We start from the raw sequence: 16,282 nt of genomic DNA, 5'->3' as shown, positions 1-16,282 counted from the left end.
ATGCAACTGTTTTGATGGAACTGTCTCCAAACCTGTGCTTTTCAGGCAAAACAATAAAAACGCAAACCTTACACTTACAGTGAAAAGTGGTGTGGGATATTTCGGACCAGTAAGCAGCCATTCACTCAGGTTCCCAGAATCTGAATGAAGACTAACAAACTCATGGCTGAACACTGTACCTTATCAATAGGCCACTTCCCATCAAAGGCCACTTCCCATCCATACAAAATAGCAAACGACTGCAGTTATACGGCAGTTTTTCTTAAGTACAACACAGTTACATGTCCAAAATACTGCATTACTGCATATGGACTGCAAGGAATATACAGTACATCAAAAGTCATTAGTGATAATGAGATCTATGATTGTCTTTACTCTCTTCCTGTAAATGGATGTACACTGGGGCCTTAGTCATTAAAAACGGTTAAAATAGATCATTCAACATATAAGCTAGTGATTTTGTTTTACATTACCTTTTAAATGAGAAGCAAACAGCAACTGTTCAGACTAGATGTACCGCAGAGCGGTACAAAATATGACCGCCGCCCAGTCCAGCAAATGTTTTCCACAAAAATAAGTCACGCTGAAAGGCATATATGATTCTAACTGTCTCACTGAATTGCATTATGCACACTCAATTCTCACTGGTATCTGCTAGACAACAAGTACCAAAACATGATTAGGTCATACATTTCACATGTAATATACATTTTATACAACCCCACCCACCATGCGTATATATGTCTACTGTGTTGTAACGTGACTAATCTGAATCTTATTTTTTTAAATGTAGAGAAAAAATAAAATCTGACTAAACCTCGCTTCGCTGCGGTCATAATAAATGACAAATTGGCAGACCCAATACCTTTTTCGCTCCACAAAATAAATGTCTGTTTTCTTTCTATCTTACTGATAAACAACACCACCTAATGAAGAAAACATTTCCCAATAGTTAGTACCTTACACAGGAGATTTTATTATTTATTATTTTTATAATTTATAATAATTCAAACAATTGTTTATTACATTGAAATGATCAGTACTTTTTTCATGTTGCAACATATTCACATAACAAGGTTTTGTGTAAGGACATGTCATACCAAAACATATAACATCTGGTATTGTATGAAGAATCATATTCACCAATCAAACTCAAATATCACACAAGTGACTGTGGAAAAAACTTGACATCTACTGAAAATGAAACCGTAATGTCAATGTCAGTATAAAAATGTGTATTAGTATACATTCTTACACTTTGGGCAGTGCAATAGACATGTCGTATTCCTGGGATAGTATACTGGGATAGAAAGTTATCTGCTTGCATAGGCCATAATCTGCTCTTTCAAGAGAGGTAAGGAGTTAGTAGCCTGTAGACCAAACATTCGCAACAGCACAACAGGGACATTGTTGACTGAATATAGCCTTTTTAATAGGTCAATTGCAGTCATCATAGGTAGATTGTGTCGTTGTCGGTCTGTTTCATACTCCAGCAAGTGCTGCATATCTCCCACGTCTTTTCCATCGAAAGCTGCTTGACTGAGGATTTGTGTTAGACTGGCCACGTCCCCAAAACCAAGATTGGCACCTTGACCAGCCAATGGGTGTACGCGGTGTGCGGCGTCTCCCACCAGGGCCGTACGGTGGCGGATGTATTCAGAGGCGTGGCCCAGGCCCAGTGGGAACATGACACGGCTCTTAGGGCTTACACCTGCCACGCTCGGGGGCAACTGCCGCGTAGGTGCCCCGGAGGGCATCAGAACTGAAAGAGCAGTCTGGAACATGGACCCCGCCGTCTCAGTCAGCTCTGTGTGGTTGTCATTGTTCCAAAATGCAGAGTTGATGGCGTCTACGAAGCTCTCTTCGTCCTGCGCTAGAAGATCTTCTGCATGCTGATGGCTGGTGGACCAGACCAGGGAACTCTCAGTGTTGGAAAGGGGAAGCAAGGCTATAGGTCCGGTTGGCAAGAACCTCTGCCAAGCAACATTGTTTTCTGTTGGCTCTGACAGTTGAAGTACGGCCACAACTGCAGACTGATCGTAATTCCACTTTACTTTAGGGATCCCAGCCTCTCGGCACACCATGGAGTTTGGTCCATCAGCCCCGATTAGAAGCTTCGTTTGCAGAACCTCTCCACTGGCCAGTGAGACCTGCACCCAGGGGTTGGAGTCAGCCATTTGATAACACTTTGGCCAATTATACTTTACCACCTTGGTTTTGTATCTCACATCAACATTATCTGTCAGGGTCTGCAGCTGTTTAGTAAGGGCAGCCACAATTATGTCATTCTCCACAATGTAAGCCATCTCTTCTTGCAAGTTCTCCTTCTCAAATGTGATGAGGGCATCTGAGCATGCATCCCAAACCTGCATTCTCTGATAGGGCTTGCATCTCATGTTCATGACATGATCCCATGCCCCAAGACCACTGAGGAGTGTGGCTGAACCAGGACTGATTGAGCTGACTCTTGTGCTGTAAGTCTCAGGGGGCTTATCCATTTCTTTCTTGTGGCCCGCCTCAAGCAGGAGAATCTTTTTCCCTTCCAAATTTGCATCCATACCTAGGGAGCAGGCCATTGCAGTTCCCACCATTCCTCCTCCTGATATGATTATATCATAAACCTCTTCCCTAGCGCTGCTTGATTCTAGTCTCCGTGATAGGGTCATTCCTGCTAGTCTTTTAACATTGAATTGAGTTGTTGTGGCTCCACAGCATTGCCACGACACGTTTAGTGCCTTGGACTTAATCAAGTTGAACATTGTAACGTTACCACACGTAACTCGTCCAGCTATATTTACGTTTAAAGTTAAACTAACGTTATAGCCACTCCTGTAACACCTGTACCCTTTAGCCTCCTTCGATACTACCTCGCTGCCTGCTAGCGTGAGGCTAACGTCAACACATATCCACAGGAGAAATGTTTGACGTCATTGAACCGCGCCCTGTCTCCTAGTCTGTGTGCCACGTCATTACCGTGCAGGCAGGCAGTGGGAGGGAGAAATGTGTCACGTTGAAATACTTTTCTGTCTTTGGGGTTTGGTTGGGTACTCATTCATTTAAGAAGGCTTCTGCCGACGTCTCAAACTTTCGTTTTCTGTGAGTAAGTAAAGTCCCTCTAAATACTTTTTGAAACAACTCTTATTGCTGCACAATCTAGAAGATGTTAGCTGTTCAGTTAGCCAGCTAGCAAATAACTATTTTCCTTGTTGGATTTCGTTGCCATGGGCTTGATCCAGAAAATGTGCACTGTTCCTGATGGTTTCAGTCAGGCATTCGCTGTTGTGTGACGCTAACCGCCATGGCCAGTATGTTACTAATGTTCTCTAGTTATCCTGTGTCTGTCACTCAAGGGAAGGGTAAACAAAAATCAGTGTATATCACGGATGTATCTCGTTTTCACATCAGTGTCAAGTATGATTTAAGACATTAAAACTGTTTAAAGTTCATTCTCTTGACGATGAAAATATTACCTTTTCTAACAGACATTTGGTGTGACATAAGCTAGGTTTTACAGGAAGTTTTTTAAACTAAAGTTAACGTTGCTGTCTTAAAGTGATAGCGAAACAGAACAAATGAGTTATTGGTCTAGCAAAGAGGATTGTTGTCTAGTTACTAAAATTAACTACTTACATAGTAGGTTTGTATGTATGAATCAGTGTATGAATGAAAGCAGTCTTTATTCTGTAGTTTGACAGGTGCCAAATTCCATATCCTGGTTAGCAGGAAACCATAAAAAAAAAACAGTTACGCACACAGAAGTGTTTGTAAAGAAGATTGAGTGAGCACATGCCATTAAATTAAATTGCCTCACTTAAAAAGATAAGCTTAATAATTTATGATTGATGCCTTAAAGTATGAAATTACCATTTCTGTTCCTGGAAATGTAATCCTCAAAGCCTCTAAATGTAGTATTCCAACAATTATTACATAGCACATATTTGCTTTATCAAAATGCACAGGGGGCAATGAACTACCAACTAGCTAGTTCTAACTTTCCAGATGTTGAATAGACATTATTCAGGCTAAATGATCAGTCAGGAGGAGTAATGTGGATGTAGTCTTCAAGCTCTTACAGGAGGACGTTATTTGCTTCTTAGCTCCTTGTGCTAATGACTCCGTTGTACTATGTGCAGGTGGCTTTGTGTGTGCCCCCCAGACTGCTGGAATGTTGCTGGACGAGACACCCCTATTCGAACCCTCCCTTCTGGAGGAACTGGACTTGGAGGCCAGTGCCGTGTCCTTCTCTCCCCCCATCACCCCCACTCAGCCTGGGGAGGGTCTGGTCCTACGGCCCCTCTGCACAGCTGATTTTAACAGAGGTACAATTTGCACTGCCCCTTCCAGCTCTGTAAAAGTTACTTGGTCAACTACACACAGATCTTATTTGTTGACATCTTTTTTACAATTAACAATAATGGCACTGAACAGAAGTCATAGACATACCATTATCACAAATCTGTGGTAAAAGCAATGTTCATTGCTCTATGAATGGTGGTTGTCAAGTAGTGGTTGAGTCAAAGTGAAGATGCTCTCCCCAAAATGTGACATGACATTTATAGTTTTGTATGTTTCAGGATACTACAAAGTGTTATCTGAGCTCACAGTGGCAGGAGAGGTGACCCCTGAGCAGTTTATCAGTAAGTTTTTTTGTGGTCATAATATTCTGTACGATATTGCATACTGTGAATATGTGGTGCAGACGTAAACCTCACAATATTTAATTATATGTAAGCAATCTACTACTGTGAATTTGTTCTGTGTTGTAGTTTTGTGTAAGTTGCTGTGATTTGACAAATTACAGAGAACTTTGAGCACATGAAAAGGTCTGGCGATTATTACGTCGTAGTGGTAGAGGACACACAAGTCGGACAAATTGTTGCCACGGCAACTTTGATCATAGAACACAAATTCATCCACAGCTGTGCAAAGGTACCCCATGCTTCCATCTGTATCCATTGAAGTAGTCGTTATTTAGTTTTTGTTTTGATGTATTGAAAGGACATGTCCTGAATACCTTGTGAAGTGAGCTATCTCTTCACATATGTGTCTGTGTGTTGTCAGAGAGGACGAGTTGAGGAGGTGGTTGTAAGCAGCACGTGTCGAGGAAAACAGCTAGGCAAACTGTAAGTACTGTATCGCTAAAAACATTATGAAGCCCACAACACAGAACTCACATAGAGCGAGGCTGTGTGTCTGTAGCTCCTTAAGAGGGTATGACTTAAAACCCATTTAGACTGTATAAAGCTTAAATGTGGTTGTGTACTTGGAAGATGGCAGGCAACGTAATTTACTTGGAGGGAAAAAGCTACTAATACATTACGTTAACATCTATCAGAATAAATTGATGAGCATAAACCTCATCTACAGATTTATGTGTCTGAAAAAGAAAGGATTTTAAAGATGTTTGTGGCCACTTTGCCATCTCTCTCATTTAAACGTACTATTTGCAAGCCACAGCCTTCAATTTCTCTTTACTGTGAAAAGTAATGCTTTAACTTCACTTGTGGCACCGCGTTCAAAATGATTTTTTTTTTTTATTTATTGCAGGTTAGTGTCGACCCTCACCCTCCTCAGTAAGAAACTGCAGTGCTACAAAATAACACTGGAATGTGCCAAAACCAATGTGGAGTTTTACAAAAAGTTTGGCTACTCTGTTTCTGAGGAGTCTTACATGCAGTGTCGCTTCTTCGACTGAACTCTGAGGTCATCACTGTGGAGAATCGGCTTTGTGTGTGTGTGTGTGTGTGTGTGTGTGTGTGTGTGTGTGGCACGGCGCGGTCCCCTGAAAGCCCCCTCTTCATCATGCCCATAATGCACTGGTGGAACTAGCCTACCTTGGCCATGAGAGTGTCTCTACCTACCCTCATCATCCTCATCCTCAGGGTTCAGGACCTGGTGAAAGAAGGCATTTCTGCCATAGCAGGAAAATCGTGAAGTGGACACTCACTGGCATGCATGCGTAGGCAGCCGTGTATTTAATGTCTTGAAATTGGGCCAAAAGTCAATCCCTAAATGGAAAGACAAACAGAGATACTATCAGTCTGCATGTGGGTTGGTATTCACTCATGCACAACAATGTGGATAGACTTGTTTGGGACAGTTTACGTTTGAATGAAAACAGATAAGGCCCTACTGTTAATTGCCTTGAATGTAATTTATGTCATGAACATTTTGTAACTTTTCTCAGTTGAAGTATCCAAAGATTTTTGCAATTGAAACAGATATCTTAATATATATTGAAACAAAAAAAAAATCAAGTTTGGGTTTTTCTCCTTACTTTTATATTTTGTTCTCGGATTTGTGGCATAAGGTGTTGTAATGGATGAGACCAGATGAGTTGATCACTGGTCTAAATGTGTTTCTTATTGAACCTCTGGTTGAACATCTATCAAAAAGATATTATTCTGAGCAATGGATTTTTTGTTTCCTTTTAAAAACTATTTTATTAGAAAAAAAAAACATGGGGTGTAAAAGAGCTATAATTTATTAACATGGTGAGAGGTATTTGGGATTGTTATGGTAATGGAGACAGACAGCTCAAATAAGATGAACATGTCAACATGTTATGGAAGAAGCACTTGAAAGATTTTATTTTGATGTCCAGGTGTTATTAAAGTCTTATTTATTCAACTTAAGCAGTTTCTCTATTTTTTTTACTGAGGCTAAACAATGTATAGTATCCAGTCATTAGTTGCTGTGCATAACACAAATTAAGCAGTGCAGTAAATTGTTTCTTAAATGATTGTCTTTTATACTTCAACAATTGAAATGCTACAGGTTATGACCATGTCTGTATTTCAGTATAAGTCAGAGGTGGGACCAAGTCACTGTTTGGCAAGTCACAAGTAAGTCCCAAGTCTTAGCAGTCAAGTCCAAGTCAAGTCCCAAGTAAATACAGAGAAGGGCAAGTCAAGTCCAAGTCACATGAAAGCCAAGTCGAGTCCAAGTCCAAGTCCCAATCTTTTTCAAGTCCTGAACAAGTCATCAGGTACTCTTCACTTAATAATGCCAATATCAGACTATCGATCATAATTTTAACACATCAATCTAATCTACAGTATTTTTTTTATAAATACAGATTAAAATATGTTCAATGGTTTTGTCTTGAAAGCTTTTACGATATAGGCATGCGCATACCTGTGAAATATACGCATGAGCATACCTGAGTAATCTGTACGAAACAGATAGCTATAACACAGCACAGCAGCAAATATATATTGTTTTTCCAAATTGCAGCGTCCACTGTAAGGATGAGTAATAATTTGACTGATGGCATTTCACTGTGCTAGGCCACAGATTTGCCTGCTAAATTAGTAAATTGCTGCGGTTAAATATTTTACGTTTTTGTTAGGGCTGTCAAACGATTAAAAAACAAATGAATCTCATTTTGAAATGAATTAATCTAGATTAATTGCGATTAAAAAGTAAAGTTTCTCCCTAAAGACTAAGCTTCTTATATGGCATATTAAATACAGCATAAATCACAAAATTACTGAGTAACCACAAAGGTAAAAGTAAAACACTTCTATATTATTTAAATGATAATAATGACACAGTAATTTTGTTTTAAAGTATTCATTTCTTAAATACTACACATGTGATGCTGTTTAACTCGTTTGTAAATGGTGCACTGTCACTTTAAGTCCATTGTGTGCCACTGTCCACACGTTCTCCTAATGATCTTTTTTACCAGCTCCATTTAAATATAGCTATATGGCCAGAGCTAGTCCACAAACTCTAACATTGTTTGTGCCACATGTATAGCACAATATTAACAATGATAAGCATGATATTTAGTTGGCACAAACAGCTTTCATTCCTTTGGAAATAAAAGCATGTAATGACATGATGCTTGATAGACATTTTCTGTTTGCAATTAAAAGTGAATTATGAGCCTGGTAGCCAGTAGCCACCTAGCTACGTGGAATGCGTTTCAATCGGCATAATATCATGTGCTTCATGTAAACGAATTATTGAAGACTTCAAGACTAACCAGTTCCATTACACAAAGGCAAAGACAACTCTTCATATTCTTGTCCATTTTCCAAATCACAGTGAGCGCAGCTTATGTCAAAGTACCCTGGCTCTCACAGTTTATAACAGGGTGATTCTCCAACTATGGTACTTTTTGGACCTGAACATTTTCAGAAAATGAAACATTTTTAATTAAAATATTACTGGCATAATTTGTTTCCCCAGTATGCCTAGATACCTGCCCTGAAGTTGGCTGTGCTGATTTTTATGGAATAATATGTATTTTTTGAATTTTTTCCAGACAATGGCAAAAGCAATGGTCATTTCCACAACCGAACAAAAACAAGCCAACCTGTCTACCTATCACTACCATGGAGACAGATGTGGAAAAGACGGTCGTGGAAATGACATTTTCCCACTTTCCCTCTAATATCTGATGTTTGACTAGCCTGTTAGTGTTAGTTTTAGAGTTAGCATTAAATAATCTCAAATTACACCTAATGAAATGGTAAAAATCCAGAATTTTTCCCATCGGAATGAATTATGAGCGGTTCAGAAATGACGTACAATAAACATACTCGCGGTATTTCTCATATTTACCTTGATATATCTCCTATGTATTAACCTCTGCTGGGATCATTCTTTCATTCAGCCATGTGGATCCCTCTGGAGTGTCAGTTGCTATGGTTAATGAGTATACAAATCTAGAATACTGAGCCTGGGATTGCATTTTATGCAGAGGTGTGGAAATGACGGTGAACCCAAGGGACAAGTGTTTAACATGTTTAAAATATGCCAAATCGAAAAGAAATATAAAAACAAATAGTACACTGAAAAAAGTGATTTTGACATGTAGTAATTTTTTCTTAAATGAAACTGTATTTATATACTCAATTTGTTTGTGTTTTGCAAAAACTCATTTCAGATAAGTAATATCTGCAAGAAAAAAAGGGGTTTGCTTCAGATTTGTTTGTGTTTTACAAAAAACTAATTTCAGTTAAGTAATATCTGCAAGAAAAAAAGGGGTTTGCTTCAGAGGCGGTGCTGCGCATGCGTTTATTTGGCTGCCAATAGATGATTGTCCTCCATTTTGCAAACGGTTCCGTTGGCTTGAAGAGATCTGCACTTGAAATCTTCGCTTTTGACTTAACGGTAAGTGGTATATTATTAAACGTCATTTGACAGTCAGTTTACCATTAGAAATTTGGAGTGTCTTTAATTGCCTTATTTGACACGATAGAGCTGTTTTCTTGAATATTTAAGAAATCGTCTAGCAAGCTAGCTAAAGTTAACTTTACCTAGCAGTTCTACTCCAATATAATGTTAACTGGGCTAACAAGTTCATCTTAAAGTTTACTTTTATTACCTCCTCGACGTAATTGATTGAATAACTTCAAAATGAATATATATCTTAATGTTAGACAATTTAGGTCGTTGAAACTCAGTGGACCCATTAAAGTTTGTACAATTAACATTAGCTGCTAGCAGCTAACTGAATTGGAACACAGATCTTGCCTGAAATATGGTTGACCTTAACGTTGCTAGTTAGCTAACCGAACACGTTATGCAGCAGACCAAACACGTTTTCACCGATCCCTGTGGAGTCAACTGACATTTAACTTGAGCAATGCCGAGTTTGCAAAATACATTTGTTTGGAGACTCAGAATGCAGGCCAAGGTACATGTAAAAAGGAAAGAAATAGGACGCGTGTTTTGTGAGTGATTAGGTCAGGTCATAACTCGGACAATGTTGGGCAAAAGCCACATTTACGCTAGGTTTAGAAACGTGTTTATTTATTCTGTCAGTAATGGAGTACCACTATTTTCTCAATAATGTCATCGCCAGCGCTGAATATGCATGGTGGTGGTGGTGGCATTTCTCAAACTCAACAGCAGTGCAAGATCTGGACAGGCTGATGCTACGCACCTGTTAAGCCGATATTGGTTGAACATTTTATTTGTTCCATGGTGTTGAAATTCGAAATGTTTTCCCTTCAAGGGGACAGTCAGACCAACAAGCAGGGCTGTGTAGCTATTGTTGGTAGATTGTAAGATAATGTGTCAAATGTCAATTAAATGAAGTGTCAAAATCGTTTGATTAACTAGTACCATTTGTGTATGTATTAAATAAGTATATTTCATAAATGTATACTTTATATTTATATTATAAATGTGTTTCTATCCTCTTTAGTTACAGGTATTGAGAAATGTCCTTGCTTGATGACTGGATCAGGAAATGCCTGTGATGCTTGGGTATTCAGGCAAGCTACAGGTCAAAGATGCGTAACCTTGGATGTCCAGTGACCGCCGTTTTCCAGAAGAAGAAGGTCATAAGTTCCAGAAGAAGGTTTAAAGGACATAAAATGACCAAACATTTGAGGATTTTGGAAGGTGTAAGTTTGTATTACTATTATTGTTTACTTCTCTTACATATTACATACAATGATCACATTGGATCTGTTTCTGCTATTTGCAACTGCCATCACTTATAGTCACCCTACTCACACACTGCTCTTATGTTCCTTATTACAACATAGCGACAGATAGAGGCATTATAATTTTGTGTCTAACTATAACTGGACTCCTCAGGGTTGATACGACTACATGAGTCGTCATACATTTACCCACTCACTCATTTTCCCGTTGCTCACATTGTTCCTTCCCCAACTGGTACACTCACTTATTAGCCTGATGTCGTTATACTCAATTCCTGTCAGAATTTAAGTCTGGTGCTGCTTCGTTGGGACGTGATTATGGGGTGTGTTTCAACCAATACAGGGGAAAGAAATGCTTGCCAAATGCCTGTTATCTGTTGCAAAGCACTCTGAACTGAATCTTCCGTATTAAAAGTGCTTTATAAATAGAGGTTATTATTATTTAGAGTATTGATTGTACTTTCACAAAATAATATCCCTGTATCTGAACAGACAGAGACTGTACATCTGAGGAGGGAGGCAGCCATCAAGACCCCGTGCCTTTATTTTGGTGAAGATGATGATTCTCTCATACATGTACATAGTAAGTAACACTAACCAAGGGCATGTTGAAATTGCAATAAAAATTGCATTTTTATGCCAATTTTTAAGCCAAAAACCTTTAAGCCAGCTCCTAGCTCGTACCTTTTCTCAAGCGTCAACCTAAAGCAGCTTTTTAAATTTTGTACAGGATATCCATGGCAAGGAGGTGTCAAGAGAAAACCACCCCTTGGAACATGAGGACATCGGCATCGTTGTGGATGGAGGCATCATTTTGGAGGAACCTTGGTCTGTTGCACAAGGCTGTTCAGTGAAGCCAGAGACTTTCTAATGAGGAGACACAGCACTCAAAAAATCCTCCAATCATGTGTTGTGAACTCGGTGCTGGAGTAAGGTTGGTGTCGTGAAGCCTTGTGCACGCGCATTTCTGCCAAATAGGATGCCCGATGAGTGCCAAAAAAGCATTGCATTATGGCTGCCGAGTGCAGGGACTTGCCTAAAAGGACTTTGGTGAAGCTAGGGGTCATATACACATTGAATCAATGTTGAACTCTTCAATACTATTACAAATTCATACAAAAAGTTGTCATTCAGATGGATGGTGATAAGCTCCTACCCAAGGTTCTCAATCTTAAAGGAGAATTCCGGTGTGATTTTGACCTAAAGTGTTTTGAAACATGATACCGAGTGTGAACGTATGTCTCATAGCCCATCTCGGCTTGTCCCCTGCACTCCGAAATCTGGCGCTAGTTAGCCGATGCTACCAACAAGGCGGTCAATGGTGGTGCCTCGGCATCGGCATAGCCATGCAAATAAATCACTGTTTTACACCATTTACGAGGCTCAATGTATCTCCACACTTCATTGGTAGACTTCCGAGGGCCCCGACATTTAAAACGAGACATTGAGAACTTTGAAAAAGCACTGGTAGTTTACTTACAAGACGATTTATACAGACAGTATCTTCACGAAGTTTAGCGTTTGCAGCCATCTTGAATTTAGTCACGATAAGTCGAGCGACGAGTAAGAATGAACAGGTATGATAAGGGATCAGATTCCTCCTGGAAGAAACTGTAATCCATGCATTTCCACAGAATTATTTTTGGAATCTGATCCCTTATCATTCCTGTTCATTCTTACTCGTCGCTCGACTTATCGTGACTAAATTCAAGATGGCTGCAAACGCTAAACTTCGTGAAGATACTGTCTGTATAAATCGTCTTGTAAGTAAACTACCAGTGCTTTTTCAAAGTTCTCAATGTCTCGTTTTAAATGTCGGGGCCCTCGGAAGTCTACCAATGAAGTGTGGAGATACATTGAGCCTCGTAAATGGTGTAAAACAGTGATTTATTTGCATGGCTATGCCGATGCCGAGGCACCACCATTGACCACCTTGTTGGTAGCATCGGCTAACTAGCGCCAGATTTCGGTGTGCAGGGGACAAGCCGAGATGGGCTATGAGACATACGTTCACACTCGGTATCATGTTTCAAAACACTTTAGGTCAAAATCACACCGGAATTCTCCTTTAAGAACCAAATCATTAGATGGGCAAGTGGGCCTCTTCTTTCTCTTCCCTGCTGTCTCTCTCTTTCTCTCTCTGTCTTTATCGTTCGTCCTCTCTCTTGGCACACTTTTACACACACACACAGTCATGATTGACTTGATTTGAAAGATTCAATAAATGGTTGTGAACCTTTCTTTCTTTCTCACTGTCTTTCTCTCATTCTTTCTTTCTCACTGTCTTTCTCTCATTCTATCTCGGCACATTTACTTACGCACGCACGCACGCACACACACACACACACACAATCACTCACTGGTAAGGTGTTTGGCTTTGGTCAAAGGTTCACAACCATTTATTGAATCTTTCTTTCTCTCTTTTGGTGCACACACTCTCTCTCTTTGGCACTACTGCCTTTGCTTTTGCTTTGGTTTGAGAGCGTGAAAATTATTATTTTTTAAAGCAAAGGGTCCCAATGTGTGTTCATATGTGTGTTTCTGTGTTGAACATTTGTTTTAATAAAGACCGTTATACCATTTCTGTTTGAGATTTAAGTTAATACTATTTAACCTGAATTTGAAGTTTAACTTAATTTTTACCAATTAAATTATATACAAATATTAAGCAAATTCAACTAAATCTATATGGCTGGATGTAGCTAAATTAAATTGAGTGCAAATGGTTACCTAAAAAAAATTAAGTAATTCTTGCATTAGAGAATATTAAGCAAATTCAACTAAATCTATATGGCTGGATGTAGCTAAATTAAATTGAGTGCAAATGGTTACCTAAAAAAAATTAAGTAATTCTTGCATTAGAGAATATTAAGCAAATTCAACTAAATCTATATGGCTGGATGTAGCTAAATTAAATTGTGTGCAAATGGTTACCTAATACTAATATTTACTCAAAATATTTGATTGGAGTTTGCTTGGCTTGATTTAGTTGTAACTACTCAATTTAGTTTAGCTTTAATTGCAAGAAAATATTAAGCAAATTCAACTAAATCTATATGGCTGGATGTAGCTAAATTAAATTGAGTGCAAATGGTTACCTAAATAAAATTAAGTAATTCTTGCATGTCATTTTTTTTCAGTGTAGATTTGAATGAATTGGGTTATAATGCATACTTTCTGTTTGAATTTAAAATTATATCAGTATTAGATTTTAAGTGAGATAAGGTCGAAGACCCAAAGTCTGGCCTAGGGACAGAGGCAAAATAGTAAAAAACGCATATAAAATGTCTTATATTTTATAAAAAACAACATAATTGAACAATGATTTTTTATATATAGGTTCCCCTAAATATGTAGTAAGTGTGAAAAAAATAAAAAAGTAGAAATGTTTTTTATTTTTTTAAATATATGTCAAGGACAGAAAAAGTACCATAGTTGGAGAATCACCCAACAGTAGCCTAGTGAGAACCAGATAAATCCGCAATTTCCTCTAATCTCGTCTTTGTTTCCTTCATGATTTCCCTTTATACGTTTCTTATATTTAAAAGGAGATATCAATCATCATCAACAATGAAGCCAGCTGGAACCTGCCACTTGTTTTCTCTCCCTTCTGTGCGCGCGCTGTAACGCATTCTTAATTAAATTAAGTAGGCTAGCATACGTTGAAGTTGGATCTTAATGGGGGGGACCCGAAAAGTATCATCTTTATGTAACATGCCGTTAGTGCATTTTGACATTGTAAACGTTGTCTAATGCAAATCAGTTTGCAGTAAAGCTAATATTTATTTGATATTGGTCCTTCCTCTGTCTCTTAGTGCCCTACACTAGGGTGACCAGATTTGGGTTTGTGAAAAAGAGGACACTTCAGTGAGGGGGGGCTGGGGCTGGCATCAAAAGACTATTTTGAAAACATTAAAGTTTTAAATGTGCAAAAACAATAATTACAATAACAGCAGGGCTGTTGAGCTCTATACTCGCAAGATACATTTGGATGGCGACCCATCTTTAATGTTGCATAGCCTATCTCTAAATTTGATCCAAGGTGTTTCTGAAAATACATGAATCTTTTACAGTAGCTCTATAATTTTGAACAATCTGTTTTAGAGCTTAATAGTCCTGACCTATGAAAACAGTTGTGTTGATGGGGACTGTTGTGGATATGTTTCATTTCATTTTCAATCTATCTATCAAACCATCTATTCAATCATGTCTGGTCTATTATTAGGCCTACCTCTTTTCAATCCATTATTATTAGATATTTATTTTGTAAAGAAATAGGCCTACATCTATCCCTCATGTTATGCCAACATATTTAATTCACCTGAATATAGGCTGCAGTAGGCTAGATAGAGGATTATTGACATCTGCTGTTGTCAGTGTGCAGGCTATCCCTTAAAGGCAGTTTAAAGGTTCAGCTAAATAAATAGCTCAGACAATGGCAGAAGTGCCGTTCGTCATGTTACAGTCTATGGTTATGAGGTTATGTGCCATCAAAATGATTTTGGAGACGTAATGTTAAGGTCGAAAAACTCTGTCACTTTAGCTGATGAGCTCTCACCCCTCGCTGCCGTTCGATGCTTTGCTGAACATTGTGTAGCCTACCTGTAGGTCGTTTTGGCACCTTTATTTGCGACCGACGCGTAAGTGCCTGCTTTGCAGGTCCGGCACTCAGCTTCATGTTGATATCGACCGAGACAAAAACATGGAAATTTACGTTTTAATTCGTCCGTGAACTTACACTAAACAAGGAAGTTTGCGCTATTGAGGTGACTGACTGACCAATTAAATGTTTGAGATTAGGCTACTATCGACCAATGACGGTAGCTAAGGTCAGGCTCTACACCCTACACCAGGGGTGGGCAAACTTTTTGGCTCAAGGGCCACACTGGGTTTTGAAAATTGGCCTGCGGGCCGCACAACACCCCCCCCCCCCCCCCCACGACACACACATAAAAAAATACATTTTTATAGCCTATAATTTAGTATGAAAAGTATTTCTTTGGAAATATTAATGGCTTAAAAATACTGCTAATTTTATGCTGTTTAACAAATGTATCAATTGTGCACTGTCGCTTTAATTCACGTTTATTTCTCAATGATCTTCTGCCTGCTACGGTATGGCCCTCTCACACTTTTTAAATGGTCAATAGTGGGTACTACTGGTGCCTTCATGATTTCATTTTAAAAGTTTATTATAAGAAGGAGATATCAATTATCAACAATGACAAGCCAGCTGGAACCTGCGGCTCTGATCTGATCTGGGGTGCAGACGCGTTCCCAATTAAATGGATCGCATGTTCACGTTAGATCTGCTGCAAAGGAGATACCTAAGAGTTAACTTAGTTTAACATGATGTTATCTCTATTTAACATGATGTTTTGACATTGACATTGTAAACGTTCTCTAAGGAGAGTGAAAAGCAGTTTGCAGTAAAGCTAACCAACGTCGTCTCTATTGCAGGAAAAAAAATAGCGAGCAGCCTGATAACCAAATGAAATGCTCAGCGGGCCGGATGAAAGTGCGTGGCGGATCCGGCCCGCGGGCCGCAGTTTGCCCACCCCTGCCCTACACTTTCCACTCAATGCAAAGCGAACTGTATTGGGAGGCCGTGACTAGTATGTGAACGAAAGACATAGATATATCCATGAATGAAAGAGAGAGCAATGCAAATTCGCTGTAAACATGTTTGAGGCTAGAATAACAAAATCCCGGACGACTTTGAAATTCCGCCCGGACACATTTTTAGGTTTCAAAAAGAGGACATGTCCGGGCAAAAGAGGACGTCTGATCACCCTACACACAGGTGATGCGTGTGGTGGTAACAGTAGCACTGATCACTGTGCTCTGCCTGTTTGTGTCCACTGTGTGTTTTG

The 16,282-nt window shown here is 39.1% G+C and overlaps 2 protein-coding genes across 3 annotated transcripts; one reads left to right on the top strand and one right to left on the bottom strand.

The window, feature by feature from the left end:
* Positions 1 to 976: 976 nt before the first annotated feature.
* coq6 (coenzyme Q6 monooxygenase) lies at positions 977 to 2,905 on the bottom strand. Its single transcript, XM_076295596.1, has one exon. The coding sequence runs from the start codon at positions 2,757 to 2,759 to the stop codon at positions 1,314 to 1,316; it is 1,446 nt and encodes a 481-aa protein (XP_076151711.1). The 5' UTR covers positions 2,760 to 2,905; the 3' UTR covers positions 977 to 1,313.
* A 77-nt stretch (positions 2,906 to 2,982) lies between these two features.
* On the top strand, positions 2,983 to 6,630 carry gnpnat1 (glucosamine-phosphate N-acetyltransferase 1). 2 transcript variants are annotated; one of them, XM_076295595.1, is made up of 6 exons: positions 2,983 to 3,096; positions 4,134 to 4,319; positions 4,575 to 4,637; positions 4,802 to 4,929; positions 5,062 to 5,123; positions 5,548 to 6,630. In XM_076295595.1, the coding sequence occupies exons 2-6, from the start codon at positions 4,166 to 4,168 to the stop codon at positions 5,693 to 5,695; spliced, it is 555 nt and encodes a 184-aa protein (XP_076151710.1). In that variant the 5' UTR covers positions 2,983 to 3,096; positions 4,134 to 4,165; the 3' UTR covers positions 5,696 to 6,630. The 2 variants fall into 2 exon arrangements, with proteins under 2 accessions (XP_076151710.1, XP_076151709.1); XM_076295594.1 differs by having other exon boundaries at positions 2,983 to 3,100.
* Positions 6,631 to 16,282: the final 9,652 nt, after the last annotated feature.

The sequence above is a fragment of the Alosa pseudoharengus genome, unplaced genomic scaffold (assembly GCF_046254945.1).
Source record: "Alosa pseudoharengus isolate Yale_2024_CS ecotype anadromous, Long Island Sound unplaced genomic scaffold, YU_APseudo_1.1 YU_APseudo_1.1_scf_2, whole genome shotgun sequence".
Taxonomy (NCBI): domain Eukaryota; kingdom Metazoa; phylum Chordata; class Actinopteri; order Clupeiformes; family Clupeidae; genus Alosa; species Alosa pseudoharengus.
Note: the sequence above shows the minus strand (reverse complement) of the source record. Positions and strands in the feature narration are given on the sequence as shown.

Bases quoted from the DNA above. Each gene is read 5' to 3' on its own strand.
- gnpnat1 (XM_076295595.1), top strand. From the start codon at position 4,166: ATGTTGCTGGACGAGACACCCCTATTCGAACCCTCCCTTCTGGAGGAA. The intron at 4,638-4,801 runs GTAAGTTTTTTT...GACAAATTACAG, and splicing joins GACCCCTGAGCAGTTTATCA to AGAACTTTGAGCACATGAAA. The intron at 5,124-5,547 runs GTAAGTACTGTA...TATTTATTGCAG, and splicing joins GGAAAACAGCTAGGCAAACT to GTTAGTGTCGACCCTCACCC.
- coq6 (XM_076295596.1), bottom strand. From the start codon at position 2,759: ATGTTCAACTTGATTAAGTCCAAGGCACTAAACGTGTCGTGGCAATGC.